The sequence below is a fragment of the Takifugu flavidus genome, chromosome 5 (genome assembly GCF_003711565.1).
Source record: "Takifugu flavidus isolate HTHZ2018 chromosome 5, ASM371156v2, whole genome shotgun sequence".
In the NCBI taxonomy this organism is placed as follows: Eukaryota; Metazoa; Chordata; class Actinopteri; order Tetraodontiformes; family Tetraodontidae; genus Takifugu; species Takifugu flavidus.
This window is the reverse complement of record NC_079524.1, coordinates 4,391,279-4,405,603: the sequence shown is the minus strand read 5'-3', so window position 1 is coordinate 4,405,603 and position 14,325 is coordinate 4,391,279. Positions and strand designations below refer to the sequence as shown.

General features: G+C 45.6%; 1 protein-coding gene and 1 long non-coding RNA gene across 2 annotated transcripts; one reads left to right on the top strand and one right to left on the bottom strand.

Annotated features, from left to right (window-relative positions):
- Positions 1-145: 145 nt before the first annotated feature.
- On the top strand, positions 146-13,959 carry scarf2 (scavenger receptor class F, member 2). The gene is made up of 11 exons (XM_057033202.1): positions 146-1,107; positions 3,253-3,311; positions 3,408-3,509; positions 3,701-4,220; positions 4,473-4,691; positions 4,822-4,950; positions 5,052-5,155; positions 6,275-6,389; positions 6,552-6,649; positions 9,705-9,860; positions 10,445-13,959. Exons 1-11 carry the CDS (start codon positions 998-1,000, stop codon positions 11,647-11,649), a joined length of 2,817 nt encoding a protein of 938 aa, XP_056889182.1. The 5' UTR covers positions 146-997; the 3' UTR covers positions 11,650-13,959.
- LOC130525910 (uncharacterized) lies at positions 2,910-6,394 on the bottom strand. The gene is made up of 2 exons (XR_008950616.1): positions 6,257-6,394; positions 2,910-3,429 (listed from the first exon to the last, which is right to left on the bottom strand). It is a non-coding gene; the product is annotated as an uncharacterized LOC130525910 (long non-coding RNA).
- Positions 13,960-14,325: the final 366 nt, after the last annotated feature.

Here is a 14,325-nt window from a genome sequence, read left to right as displayed (position 1 = left end):
GATGGGGGCGCCATTGTTCAACATGTACTCTGTACCAGCGGCCGCCTCCGACCATCGCGTTAGCCCTCTCCATAAAGGTTCAAACTGGCGTTTTAAATCAAATTCATCCAAACGTTGTGTCATAGAAACAAACCCTGCATCTTCATCTCCTGAGCTCCACAAACGACACGATGCGTCCAACGCGCCTCTTTTGCAATTAATCAGGACAGATCTGGGTTGTGATAGTCACAAATGGTTCGTAAGAATCATAAATTAACTGTTCATTATTAACAAAAGGCTTCTTGATACCTGATCCGGGCCTTTAAAATAACACCCCGATGCGCACACGCGGGCTCAGACTATGTAAATTTGGTGGCGCACGCATGGCGCACACAGCCAAAGATACAGTAACAAATCAGGAATTTCCCTCATGCCACTCCTGAGAGCGCAAGAGAAGGCAAAAGTTGCGGATTAAGCTCTTCTCCTCGCAGAAGAAAAGGCGCAAGGGAGCTCCGTTGCAGCAAACTTTTCTGAAGGACGCGCACGTTTCCCCACGCGTCGAGGACATTTTTGATGGGGAAGGGAGTTGTTTCATGATTTTGAGGCTGTTTTTCTTTTGTCAGCGCTATTTTTGATGTTGCGTCTGGACCCGTTTGCTGGATAGTGGACATCGAAAAGTTTAAGAGGATAAACGTCGCACCCCCGGAGAGCAGCTTCCAGCAGCGTTTCTGTGATTTGCGCGCTTTGGTTTGATCACTTTTTCAAGCTACAAGTCTGGGATTCCTGCGGCCGGTCACTTTCCTCTCCTGCACCGATCTCTGTAAATGGCGTAGGTGTTGGGGAGTTTTATACGCACACGACTGGACGCAGATTTGACATTTATTATGCGGATTAATCTGGATTTATCGGGAAAAACGATCCGGGGGGCTCAACTGCAGTGAAAAGACGCCGTCGCCACTTTTGGAGACGAGATATGCGGAGAAAGAACGGCGTCTAGAAGGATGCTGCCGCGTGTACGATGGAATTGAAGAACTCTTTTGCTGTTGTTGCGGTGGTCTGTCTCTTCTTTTGCTCCAGTTTCAGCCAAGAACTTAACCCGAAAGGAAAGAATGTGTGCAAAGTGCCGGGGTGAGTATCCATTTAGAGCAAAGTTCTGGGCTGTGAAAAGAAAAAAACGAACGATATTATTATTATTATTATTATTATTATTATTATTATTATTACATTTAAGTGTTTCAGATCAGACACTATTTTAATGTAGACAAAGATATCCCGAGTAAATAGAGAGTGCAGTTTTTAGATGATGATGTCATTAGGGGCCAACGCTCTCCAGCGCTACGTGACTCTATGTGGGGAAGTAATTGCCCTCTCTTGTTAAACCATGATTGAACTGTGATTAGCCACATTTGGAAAGCTGCGTTAATGCCCCCTGGCCACACCCAGATCTGATGACTTACCAGACCCGTTCCAATAGTAAATCACTTCAATCGAAATGGGATCTGAAAAATGAACACCTGCCTTGAGGGAAAGAGATACAAGAACAGAAAGCAAAGTGTTTGAAATCTCCACAAATGGAGCAAACTGGGAACAACGGTTCACCACGAGAGCACCAGGCTCATTCAGGAGGTCACAGAAGAACCCAGAACATCACGTAAAGAGCTGAAGCCCTCACAGTTGCCTAAAAACATCCAGACAATGTCAACTTTTGGAATAATGTTCCGACCAAAGAGGCAATAATTGGCCTTTCTGAATTATGTGCCTTCACATCTGGTATAAAAATAACACAGCATTTGATAAAAGGGACACTCAGAATTGGTGGTAGAGTGTGATTGATGGGACCAAGAATTCTGCTGTCTACCAGAAAATCCCGAGGTTCATGACCTCAAGTTCAAGAACATTTGGGTTATGCAGCAGTCTGGAAAAAAAAGATTTGGAACTGAATTCAGTTGAGGAGCTGCAGCGTGACCTTACACAAGCAGTTCATGCTGGAAAACCCTCGAGGTGGCTGAGTTAAAACACCGGTGAAGCAGAGGGGCCTTCGTTGCTGCGCAGCGTCGGGGAACGCTCATCGCCAGGTGTCATTAACACTTAATCGCTGTTGTTGCCACCAAGGTTTGCACAACCAGTCACCAGGTTCAGGTGGGACCAGGTTCTCACATTGGGCTGAATGAGTTTGGATTTTTTTTTCCCATTAATAAATAAAACCACAATTTAGAAACGACATTTGTTGATCTAAACTCCCCAAAATGTTCACCTCTGTTGTTGCGCTACTTTGTATGTTTACTTTTTGACATAGCACTTAATGTGCCCCCAGTCCGCTATCCATCAGGGGGCGGAGCCATTTCCAGCAAGCAGCCAGACAGATGTGTAGGCTCCACATCTGGAGATGCTTGTATTGCTCTCCAGGGGGCGCTCTCGATACCGCTCCACTGACACAGCTTTCCTGGAACTGTTTTATAGATCATCAGCGGTTTTAATGGATTTTTTTAACCTGTTTCATGTCATCACTTGTGTCAACATTGTAGCTGCCCCCAAGTCCATCAATAAAGTCTTTTGGGGAGGAAAAGTGCTTTTTTTAAACTACAAAAGAAAGCCACTGAGGTCCTTTGGTGGTCCTCTTTATGTAACGCCTGGCTTCTAAACACCAGATTAATTCTTCACAACAGTGAGCACAATCTATTTTTCTGAATGCTGACATCAATCAGTATCAGTCCAGAAAGAGCCAACTCCATGCATATGCGATGGAGTTTCTCAATAGCTGGAAGGAAAAAAGTTCCGAAAAAGTGGATCTAAGTGTTGCATCATGGAAATAATAGCGTAAAACTGTTATCTGAAGCTACATAAATGCATCATGCTTCATTGGGAAGTGAAGCCATGCAGAGGTGAGACCTGATGGATACCATGTTCTTATTTTAGAAGGACAAGAAAAATGTTGACCTCTGTTTATTGATTTAAAGCGTTCTGCTTCCTCCAGTTTTACACGCGAAGCTGACATTTTGCAGAGGCCCATCGTGTTTGCAGGAGGGAGAGGAATAGATGATCGCCTGCTAAATGTTGTCTCTTTACCTTCATGTTTCCCTGCTGAAAGCTTGACAAGCCGCTAAACACGTAGCGCTGGCTTTAGCGCCGTATGCAAACACATGCTAAGCATATGTGCAACATATCATCCCGCAAGCATTTGCAGAAACAGCCACATCAGTTGGAGCTGCCATCTGTTTGGGGAGGTGGTCGTGGGTTGCCCTCTCATTTACAATCTCACAACTGCTTTTCCAGGTCGCCGGGACTTGTGTGCTGTGGCGGATGGGCGCAGCTAGGGAACGAATGCCTGACACGTATGTACCAGAGCACTGGCGTCCGTCAGTCCTGCATGTCCCCTGGCATATTGGCCCAGACGCTTGTCTCATCATGTCCTTTTGTGTCCACTCAAGCTCTCTGCGAAGGCAACTTCACCTGCAAGGAAAACGAGGTGTGTGTCAGGCCCAATGAATGCCGCTGTCGTCACGGATACTTCGGAGCTAGCTGTGACACTAGTAAGGGCTGAATTTTCGATTTATTGTCAACACTGTTGCTATTTATGTTCTACTGTCATACAACTTAGCCATTGCAGCCTCATAATGGTATATATGTTGTTGGCAGGTCGCTCAAATTGACCATGACTGCAGCCTTCTACATTTGTTTACATAAGTTTATCACCCCTGACCATTTTACTGTCTGTCAACAGAGTGCCCTGCACAGTTTTGGGGACCCGACTGCAAAGGGAAATGTAATTGTTACCCCAACGGCCAGTGCGACGACTTGACCGGCAAGTGTACTTGCAACCACAACCGCTGGGGGTCGAACTGTGAGAACGCTTGTCTGTGCCAAAAGGGCAAGTGTGACCAAGAGACCGGAAAGTGCACGTGTCACCCCGGTATCTGGGGTCCCCAGTGCAACAACAACTGCTATTGCAGCGTCAACTCCATCTGCGATGCGATGACGGGCCGGTGTCTGTGCAATCCCGGTTGGACCGGGAGGAACTGCGGGATCCAGTGCAACTGCAACAACTCGCCGTGCGAGCAGTTCACAGGACGCTGCCAGTGCCGCGAAAGACTGTGGGGCCAGCGATGCGAACGGTACTGCCAGTGTGTTAACGGCAAGTGCAACCCAGCTGACGGGTCGTGCACGTGCACCCCAGGGTACCGTGGGAAGTTCTGCAGGGAGCCGTGTCCTGCTGGGTATTACGGACAAAACTGCAGGAACAGGTGAGAATATTTCACTGACTGCAGATGGAAAACCATCATGAAGCCATAACAAGCAGTAGATGACATAGCTACATCTTTCCAAATGCAATTTATGCTTTTGTTTGTTGTTTTATTTTGTTTTTTCTAGCCTCAGCTGTGTTTTTTTAACCCTATGTACCCCTTTAATCATTCAAAATCACTTCCTGGGACATCAGAACAGAGGGGTTCTGTCGTGGTTTGGATCCTTTATTAAGTCCTTTATTGTGACCGCAGGTGTGGGCACTGCAAGGGTCAGCAGCCCTGTAAGGTGACAGAGGGGCGCTGCATCACCTGTGACCGCGGCTGGAACGGGACACGCTGTGACCAGCTCTGCTCGAAAGGCTTCTTTGGTGACAACTGCCAGGAAGTGTGTCCCGCGTGTAAAGACGGGCACCACTGTGACCCCATCCACGGGAAGTGCTCCCACTGTAACCCCGGCTGGATTGGGGACAGGTACGTCGTGGTCGGCCCAGTGGCAGCTCCTTTAACCAGCAGCTACCGTAACGCCGTTTCCCACGCTGTGATAATGCACCGTTACGCCTGAAAATGGCTGTAATAACGGCATTCCTTCTGCGTGCCATAGGTGTGAAGTGCGCTGCCCCAATGGCACATATGGAGAGAACTGCGAGAACAACTGCGGCCACTGTTTTAACGGCATCTGCCATGTTGTCACGGGGGAGTGCCTGTGCGACCCCGGCTTTTATGGCACCTAGTAAGTCACGCTGTGCGATGCTGTTGTGGGCATTTTGTGCCATTAACAGCACGAACGAACGTTAAACAGACGTGTTTTCTTCCTCTGCCTCTCCACTTTAGCTGCAATAGGACCTGTCAGCCTGGCCAGTACGGAGTGAACTGCAACCAGACCTGCTCGTGTCACGATAAAATTTGCAATCCAGTGTCTGGCGCTTGCTATCTTCGTAAGAAAATATTGATTTTTACCCATGAAACCACAAGATTCATACCCCCCCCCCCCCAAACAGTAGCCAGAAACAACCGTCGTCTAGACGGACTTATACATTTTGTGAGACAGGAAAACAACTATTGCGTGCTTGAGCGGCATCTACAGAAAGACTTACGACCTTTTGAACTGTTTGCTCAAAGAGCCAGATGGCATAACGCTCCCTGTGTATTAAATGTCTAATAGTTGGCCGTACACACAAAGTACAAACAAACACGTCTATTCAGGTCAGTGTGTGTAATGGCGGAGTTAACTTAGCGAGGCCTTGATAGTGTTTCCAGACCGAGACCGGTGTCCTTTTTATGGCTGTGTTTGTTGGCTCAGTTCCTGTTCAGACAGAGAGACAGGAAGAGAGAGAAAGGGAGGGAGGAGGGGAGCACTCAGAGTGGGATGGAGGAAAAATTAGGAAAGAGAGAAGCTGGAAAATAGACAGGAATGAAGAGGGAAGGAAAATCTAAAGCTTGATAGGACCGTCGTTGGTAGCAGGCAGGGAAAATCTTTCTCAATGGGACAAGAATGTCTGATTCGGCTGTCAGCGTAGCGCAGTGACGCTTTTCCATTATCCAGCAGCTCGGATCAGTTCTAAAAGCAAGAAAGGGGAAAAAAACTGGCTTCACTTGCTGCAATGCAGCAGTTTTTATCTCAGCATGAGCCCCACTCGAGGAGGGAGGGGCCTTAATAACTCCTTGATTAATCGCGTTCAGGTTGTAGACGATGGTGGGCGGGTAGAGAGTCGATGGAGGGGGGGGGCAACGACGGGAAATTTTCAACAAAAGGCTAATTGGCCCAATACCTCAAGGGAGATAAGATTAATAGGGAGTAATTTGCTCTGATTTATGGCCTGTTGTATCCTAATTTTCTCAGAGATACCAACCAATGATTGAAATTCACCCTAAGTTCTATCTGTGTTATTAAAGCCACCTCTGACATTAAGAGAAGATGGATTACTGTAGCTTGACCCACTCGTCAAGTCACTTAGGCGGGCTTCTCCAGCTCATCATGATAATTAGCTCTGCCAGGTAGTTTAATGCTGATGAAAACGTGACACACCCAGAATCACCTGCACGTCGTCTTTCAGAGCCGAACCAGCGGATGGGGGTGATCGCAGCGGGAAGCCTGGTCTCCTTTCTGTTGATCGTCCTGCTCTCGCTGCTCTTCTGCTGCTGCCTCTGTCGACATAAAGACGACCACAAGTGAGTGACAGACCTCAGGCGTCCCCGTCCTGGCTATTTAAAAAACAAGAAAATACTTAAAACAGCCATCACATGCTAAATCTGCTCCATGTTAAGTCCGGTCTGACGCACCTCCCTCTATTTTTATGGCTTTGCCCCTAACGGTTGCGACTCTTCCAACAGTAAAAAAGCAAAGCGGATCCTGTGCGGACGGTTCAGCAGAATCAGCACTAAACTTCCCCGTATTCCACTGAGGCGGCAAAAACTGCCCAAAGTCGTTGGTAAGTCTGTTGTGTTTTTACGTAATCACTTTTGGTGCCTGTACAACACAGCAGAAGCATCACTCGTGGCTTCTCTAATGGCCGATTGCCTTCCGGCAACACAGTAGAGGTGTCGGGAGCCACCCGCACGGTGGCCATCCTGGTGCGTATCTGCAGTGGAACAGGGGACGGTGGCAGGGTTACGTCTTAAGCACAACCTGTGCGTGTCAGATGATGAACAGGGTTGAAAGGTGTATGGCGGCTGCCAGGAGAGCGTGGGCTTTCATTTGAAAGGAATGCGCTGCTTTTAGAGCCCCTTATTATTCTTGGCACCCTAAAATGCCATGTGTTCATATTATTACAACGCTAAACTGGAGCGCCCCCCCCCCTTTTCTTTCCATCATCATCATCATCATCCCCAAGTTTTTGCTTCCCTCCTTGGGGCCAAGGGGGTTGTGTTATTAAAAGAAGTCCAGTGGTTGTCAGGGGCCCGGGGTTATGGTGAGTGATGTGCTATCAAAGGCTGCACTGTGTGGTGAGCTGTGGTGCTCCGCACAGGGATTCTGGTGGTCTTGTGAGAGAGATCTGTCTGTGACCCCCTCGGGCCCTTTTTTGTGGTAGTAGACAGCAGATATATGCGAATTTTCAAACGTGACTGTTGCGCAGAGCACTCAGAAACGGGTTGGAAGGTCAAACAAAATTTAACTTTACTCTTTTTTAAAATGCGTTTGTGGATGTTTTCTTTCCACTTCTGGCAAAAAAACATTATTATTTCATCAGAATCGCTTTTTTTTTCGTCATTTCCAAACTTCTGTTTTTCATAGACGTGGCAGTGCTTCGCTCATGGCGTTATTTCTGTGCTGTGCTATTTTTTTTTTTGTTTCATTTTAAACATCTTGAGGGAAAAACTGTAATTTGAGTCTTCAATGAGGCTCTGCTGAAGTCAGGGTGCCGCGGAGGGAGCTAACACATGATGACCTGATTTCTTTTCCCCCTGCGCCTCTGCAGCACGTAGCTGACTCGTTTTTAACGCCGCAGAACATCATCGGGGATGTGGAGAACACAGCGGTGTTCCAGTATCGTACCATTGTAATGACTTTTAAAAGATATTCCATAAACTTTTCATCTTCTATACGATCCTGCAGCCTTTTCACGCTGAACCGCCGCCGCGTCTCTATTGTCCTTCTTCTTCCTTATCCAAACTGTTGCTATACTCGGCCTCATCTCGGGCGAGCCGCAGAAGTGCGGTCTGCTAACATTTAGAAACGCCAAACTTTGGAGTGACTTAGTCCTGTGCGCACACACACACACACAGACACGCACATTCCAGAGGGGGCCCGTTGGGGTTGGAAACAGGAAGTGGTCAAATTTACCCCTGCTCGTGTCAGAACTGTGATTTATCCACACCACAGTCAGGGGCAACAGATGTGGCAAGACAGAGTGCGAAAGGAATGGGGGGTTAAAGAGAGGAAAGATGACATTTACCTCTCTGTTAGCATTGTTAGCATAATACAGATAGCTCTGTCTGTGAACAGTTATTGTTCACTTGGCCCAACCAGCTTATTTGTGTGAGGTTTTGAATTCCATTCTTCGCATTTTTACTGCGCACACTACAGATGTCTGTCTGTCAGACATTATTTGCTTCCTCTGTTTCTAAATGGTTCCTCAGCGGTGAATGCAGAGAGACTCCTGCAATTCTCTCTGTTTTATTTATCTGTGGAAAGTTGGCTGGGGAGAGAGGTAACACACAACTTGACATCCATTCACAGGCTAACTCAAGAAAACTTCCCCCGTCAATTACTTTATCTTCATAAAAGAAAACCTCACAATGACTTCTTTTAGGCAAGCTGCTCTGACTTTATTGGATAACTTTTTGGAAATAGTTTTCACCGATTAGATTACTAGATCCTCTTCTGCATATTGTATGTTATCATCATGCTGTGCAAGCTTGTTCAGGGTTAAAGACGTTTCTCATATCCAGGCAGCTGAACTTGAAGCCCAGCGCTCAGGCCATTAAACCTCTGCTGCAAGTTTGTTAACACATCCCCCCACGGAGCGACTCTGGTGGTGGAGCCGTGCAGCTGGGGTGTGTCAGTAATGCCCTGTTGTATGTTGGCTTCCATGTATGGGGGGATCACCGTGGCGTCCAGTCTGCTGCAGTGGCACCGCAGTCTGAAGCGAGCAGCTTTGAAGGGCAGCAGTTGTTCATTACAGCACATAAGTGAGAGCGCGGAATGACCATATGCTAGCTTGTTGACTAACATAGCTGCTCCGCATTCTCCAGATGCTCATACTGCTGCTTCACAATATCAAGCATATCCTCCTCATTGCTAATGCTGTTCATCTGCACTTTTCTGAAGCTTAATTAAAACACGTCATAACACATTTTACTTCATCAAACATCACTACAAGAGCGGTTGCAAAGCACAGACTCTTTCTTGGACAGTTAGGGGATTTCTTGAACCTATCTTTAGTCTAAATAAACATTTGTCGGACCTACAAACAGGATCATCTGATGTGGCGTCATGTTAACAAGGCAGTGGAGTTTAGAACGAAATTATGCACTTCATGCCAGATGTGAAGATCATTCTAAGTCTCCCTCAAAAACCGCAGCTGCCCTGAAACTGCAGAATCAGCAGAATATTGTCGTGACTAAAGAGAAATGAGGAAAAGAAACTTTGATGAGACACAAATACACAATTCTTTGTCCATTCATTCCATTTGAATTTCTGAATACTTGAAAGCTTAGTGTTACATCCAAAGTTGTTCTTGTTTTGCTAACTGACTTCAGAAATGAGAATACAATGACAGCCTCCAATTTAGGACCAATGAAAACAGAGTTTCTCTTATCTTTAGCAGGGAAAGCCTCCCTGAAACATAAAAAGCACGAACTGTGGGGACCACGTCATCCCTAAAGGTGGATGTATTAGCAGTACAAGGTTTTCAACAGAGCCATCGTTTTCTCAAACTCTGTAGCAGGTTTAAGAGTGACTGACAGCAGAATTGTTGTTCTTGTAAGATGGTACAACGCCTTCTGGCTGACCTCTCGGCTCCTTTGTTTGTTTTCTGTTCTCAGTAGCCCACCACGACCCGGAGAACACCTTCAACTGCAGCTTCATCGAACCCCCGTCAGTGGTCGAGCAGCCTCCCCCCTCGTCCTGGTCCTCCCAGGAGTCTTTTTCTTCCTTTGAGAGTAGAGAGGAAGAGCGAGTGTACTGTGTGCCCCATGAAGGTGAGTCACCATATCAGTAAACAAGCATTTAGTTATACACACACACACACACACACACACACACACACACACACACCACACACACACACACACACACACACACACAGAGTAATCTCCCAAGGTGGGCCATGCAGTGATTCACATTTCTGAAAAAGCCATTACGCATTGTCGTCCAGATGCCATCTAGGCGCTAGTTAGCTTCGATAAGGAGGGTTTCTAAACAGGAAATTGAATGGTGAAGTCAGCACAATGGGACATATCTAAACACTGACTGAATTCTTGGAGGTCGGTCATCAGTTTCTATTCTAGAAGTCTGACGAACCTACAGAGTTTTTGGTTCTTGCTCGTTAGAGTCTCCACGAGTAGCTTAAAACAGGCCCAAACAGATCAGCCAGGGTATTATCACAAAATACATTTAATCTCTTTGATTTTATTGGTGCACAGTTCCCCATGGCCCCCTGGGAACTGCAAAGAGGAGTATCAACAAAACGGCTAATACTTGAATTAGCCTCCAAATGCTAGTGGCCACACCAATGTCAGCGATGTTGTATAGTCTTTAACATATCCAATTTGTTGATCCACAGAATCTATAAATGAAAACAAAGAGACAAGACACGACAAGGCCTTTAACGAAGACGATGCAGGAGAGTACACATCCCTGAAAGACACAAGCATTGCTAAATCAGAAGGTAATGAGCAGCCCCTCCATAAATCATCTGACAGTGACGGTTCCACTAGTGGCTCCGACTCTGCTACTCCAGCCCTCTATGCTCGCATCGCACGCCTTTCTAAGCAGTCCAAGGAAGAGGATAATATCAGCAAAGAAGGGGAGGGTGCTTTTATACCTGAGGTGAAACGCAACGGAAAGCCGCCACCTTCACCTGGCAAGACAAAACCACGTCCACCGGACCCGTCCACCAAGCCCAAGGTGTCATGGATTCATGGAAATGTTCCAGGCTCTCCCCAGCCTGAGCAGCAGGGGGTAATAAAGGTGCTCACAATAGCAAAGGACAAGAAGAGGAGCTCCAGTGATGGCTCTACCAAGAGCGAGGAGCAACAAAAAATAAAAGAGAAAGCTTCTGAGCAACAAAAGAAACAGGAGTGGAAAGAGGTGAGAGTGAATGGCTCCCCCAGCAAACATAAATCTGCGAGAGGGAAGAAGTCTACAGACGAGCACAGCAGTCCCAGCCACATGGAGCAAATCAGCGGCGTAGTTCAGAATGCCCTGAAGAAGATAAGCAGCTTTCACAGCTCTTCATCCGACAAGAGCGCGGACTTGCCCAAAGAAACGCCGAAGGAGCCGCCCAAGAGCCCCAAGGTCATTCACCCTCACATGAATTCTGAGGCTGCCACGCTCCTGGCTGCTCAGCTCAAAGAGAAAACCCAGAGCATCAACAGGAACGAGGGAACGGGTCTGACAAAAACCAACGGCATCTCCACACCCAAAGGAATCCGGGAGAAACCAACGCCTCCGCAGAAAGCCAAAAGAACCCCCTCTACTGGATTGAGCCATCAAGGCTCAACCAAGCCCCTGCTGCCTACCTCAAGCAGCCTCCAGAAGATGGTGGCACCAGTGGCCATCGACCTTGACGTCCCAGAAGCCAAGAGCCCGGAGAAGCAGGACTTGAACGGCTCGAAGGCAGCGGACCCAACATTAGATTCCACCCCGAAGAAGACCCCCATAAAAAAGCCGCCTCGGAAGAAAGGCAAGGAGGGCACTTTGGATACAGCTGAGAATAAAACAGCCCAGCCAAAGACAGCCATAATGCCACCACAAGTAGTGAAATAAGCATTTTATGGACATCTGGACGATTTTGATTGACCAGGATGGAAGATGAACATATCGTTGAAGGATTTTTTTCTGTTTAAGTGGCTCCTGGACCAATCAAGGAAGGAATTCTTTTAATCAAGGATGCAGTTTATTCATGTTGGTAAGTTGTAATATAATGGCCTTTATAGACCTTTGTATTTTCTTTTCAATAAGTCCTTTTTTGTACACAGTTCTGCCAAGTATCCAGACACAAGTGTCATGAACCATAATCCATTTTCTGCTCTTCTGTCTCATCCACATTTAAGGCCGATTTTGAGGGTGAATAATTGCATTCTAGCATTTTGTCAAGTAGTGCGCAGCTATTAAATAGCTTTTAGCTACTTTCGCCCAATGGTACACAGCATAGAAAAACATTATTTAAATCAAGGAAAGCACCTTATCGTTTTCATCCATTCACTTTTCATCTAAGTTTTAGGCTGATAGCTTACATTTTAAGGAGACTTCCTTTGATTATGATACCCCTAATTTCATTTGTTATGCTATATTTAGTGACTGAAAAAGTTGCTTGTAACTTCTGACTTACACTGGGCCTCAGTGTTGGTTTGTCTTTTTCCCTTTATTTTTGGATTTAAAGCCATAATTCTCTATTATTGAGCTGTGTCAGACTTTGCTTCCTGATGTCTGATTTCTATCTTTGATCATTTTGTGGGGAAAAAGCTGTTTAAAACCAGGAACAGACTTAGTTTACCTGCTTGTATTCTTCTATTCTCTCACATTAACCACTAATCAAAGACAATGGAATCCCAGGCTACCATATTTCCACATATCTAATGTTAAAATCTCATGAAGCTAACTCTTTTCCTGTACAACAATTGATACTCTCACTGTTTCTGAGGAAAATATTGCAGGGCAATAAACAAGAGCTTTATTAGATGTTTTGTAAAAGAATGATTCTCTACATATCAGAATACAGGAATAGTTGTCTCGAGCTTTTTTCTTTCCCTTTGGTCCAATCTAGGTCAACATTGCCCTCCAAGCTATTTTTATCATTGGCAAATTTGTTTATACTATGGGGGGAAAGATAAACCATCCAAAATTGTACTGTATATATTCTGCTCAAAAACCAGTCTTCTCCTGCGTATTGTTTACTTCTGCAAATATCAACTGCTTTAAAGCATAAGGGAAATATTTGTACCCTTTATTTGTTCAAACCAGTAAGCTTTAGTGTTCCCAGCACCTGAAGCTAGTACGCTGACAGTGGTTACAAGGCTAAGTTACGAGGCTCGCTGGTACTGTGTTTTAGGCCTGAAAGCCACACCTGTGGAGCGGTTTAGCTAACAGAAGCTAGATTTCAGTTCAAAGCAGCGAACGGTGGAGTGGTTAAAGATGTGGGTGTGGGATACTTAAACTGGAATCATTGTGTTGTATGAAGAAACAAACCATTTCTGTGACCAATGAAAAAGCTATTCTGAATGCCGTACTGGCGTACGATGACCAGTGAGTAATAGATACAGTATAGCAGTGCCGGGGATGGTAGTACGCCATTGGCTGATTATTTTAAATGTTACAGCTGTCATGAAAATCTGTCTTTGAAGTGTCGTCCTAAAGGTACAGAACACATCGCTGGGTATTTAATTCAACGTTTTTACTTTATACACTGTGTACTTTTCATTATCCTTGTAAGCTGTGCTTATATGAAGTTTTCGTTCTGATTTCTTTGATCTCAATGAACTGGCTTTCATGTTTGTATTTGCCATTTTCGGCCATTTTGTTGCTTATTTTCGGTTCGGAAGCAGAATTATGGTATAAGTAATCTCCTGTAAAGTTTACATTGGCTTTGTAATTGTCCTCTGTTGATGTTATTGTTTGTGTAACACTTAACTGCATGACGCAGAGTGTAATTATATGGCGTTAATAGCTGCACAGGATTCCTGTAACAACCTTGCTCCGTCCAGTTGCCTTCCTGAAGGATAATAATATCATACAGGTATGATTCTGCTACTATGATACCACTGTTGAAGCAATTACATATACATAAAAGCATAACATTGTGTAATTACCAAGTGTCCATTTTTGACTGGCCTCCATCCATGCTACAGTGCACGCTGTATTTGGAAGAAGCGCCTCAAAAGCTGCCAAAATGTTACAACTTTAAACTATATTTTGTCTTGTGTGGGTTGTTTTTTTTCTGTTTGTTTTTTAGTTCTTTGGGTTTGTTTGTTGTTGTTGGGTTTTTTTTTAGCAAATTTGAGTCCAGTTTGTACGGTCATTGCGTTGTTTCCTTATTTACTGTTTTGGAATAAAGAAAAGCAACACATGGCTCCTGAACTGAGAACCTGGCCCTCATTTACCCTAACCCTAACCCATGTACAACACAGCGTATTTTAGCAGGATACTGCAACACAAGGGCAAACGTTGGGACAAAGATGATCAGATGAATGTAAAGAATGCAGCCAGAAAGTCAGCGAGTGAACTGGACTCTTTCCTGCCAGACAGGAGTCCTCCAATGTCCTGGAGGTCTTCAAAGAGCCCGAGTCAAGCAGAGCAGCACATTCAGCTCCTTCGGGATGGTGCACAAGAGCTCCTTTCATGGGAAAAAAAACAGTGGCTACTCTATGCTTAGGAGCTAATCACGCGCTCCATATGTGTCCTCTTTTGGCGTGAAGAAGGATATCGCAGGACTAGGTCACAAGG

Coding starts and splice junctions, on each gene's coding strand:
- scarf2 (XM_057033202.1), top strand. CDS start 998: ATGGAATTGAAGAACTCTTTTGCTGTTGTTGCGGTGGTCTGTCTCTTC. Junction 3,312..3,407: donor AGGGAACGAATGCCTGACAC/GTATGTACCAGA, acceptor TGTCCACTCAAG/CTCTCTGCGAAGGCAACTTC. Junction 6,650..9,704: donor AAAACTGCCCAAAGTCGTTG/GTAAGTCTGTTG, acceptor TTCTGTTCTCAG/TAGCCCACCACGACCCGGAG.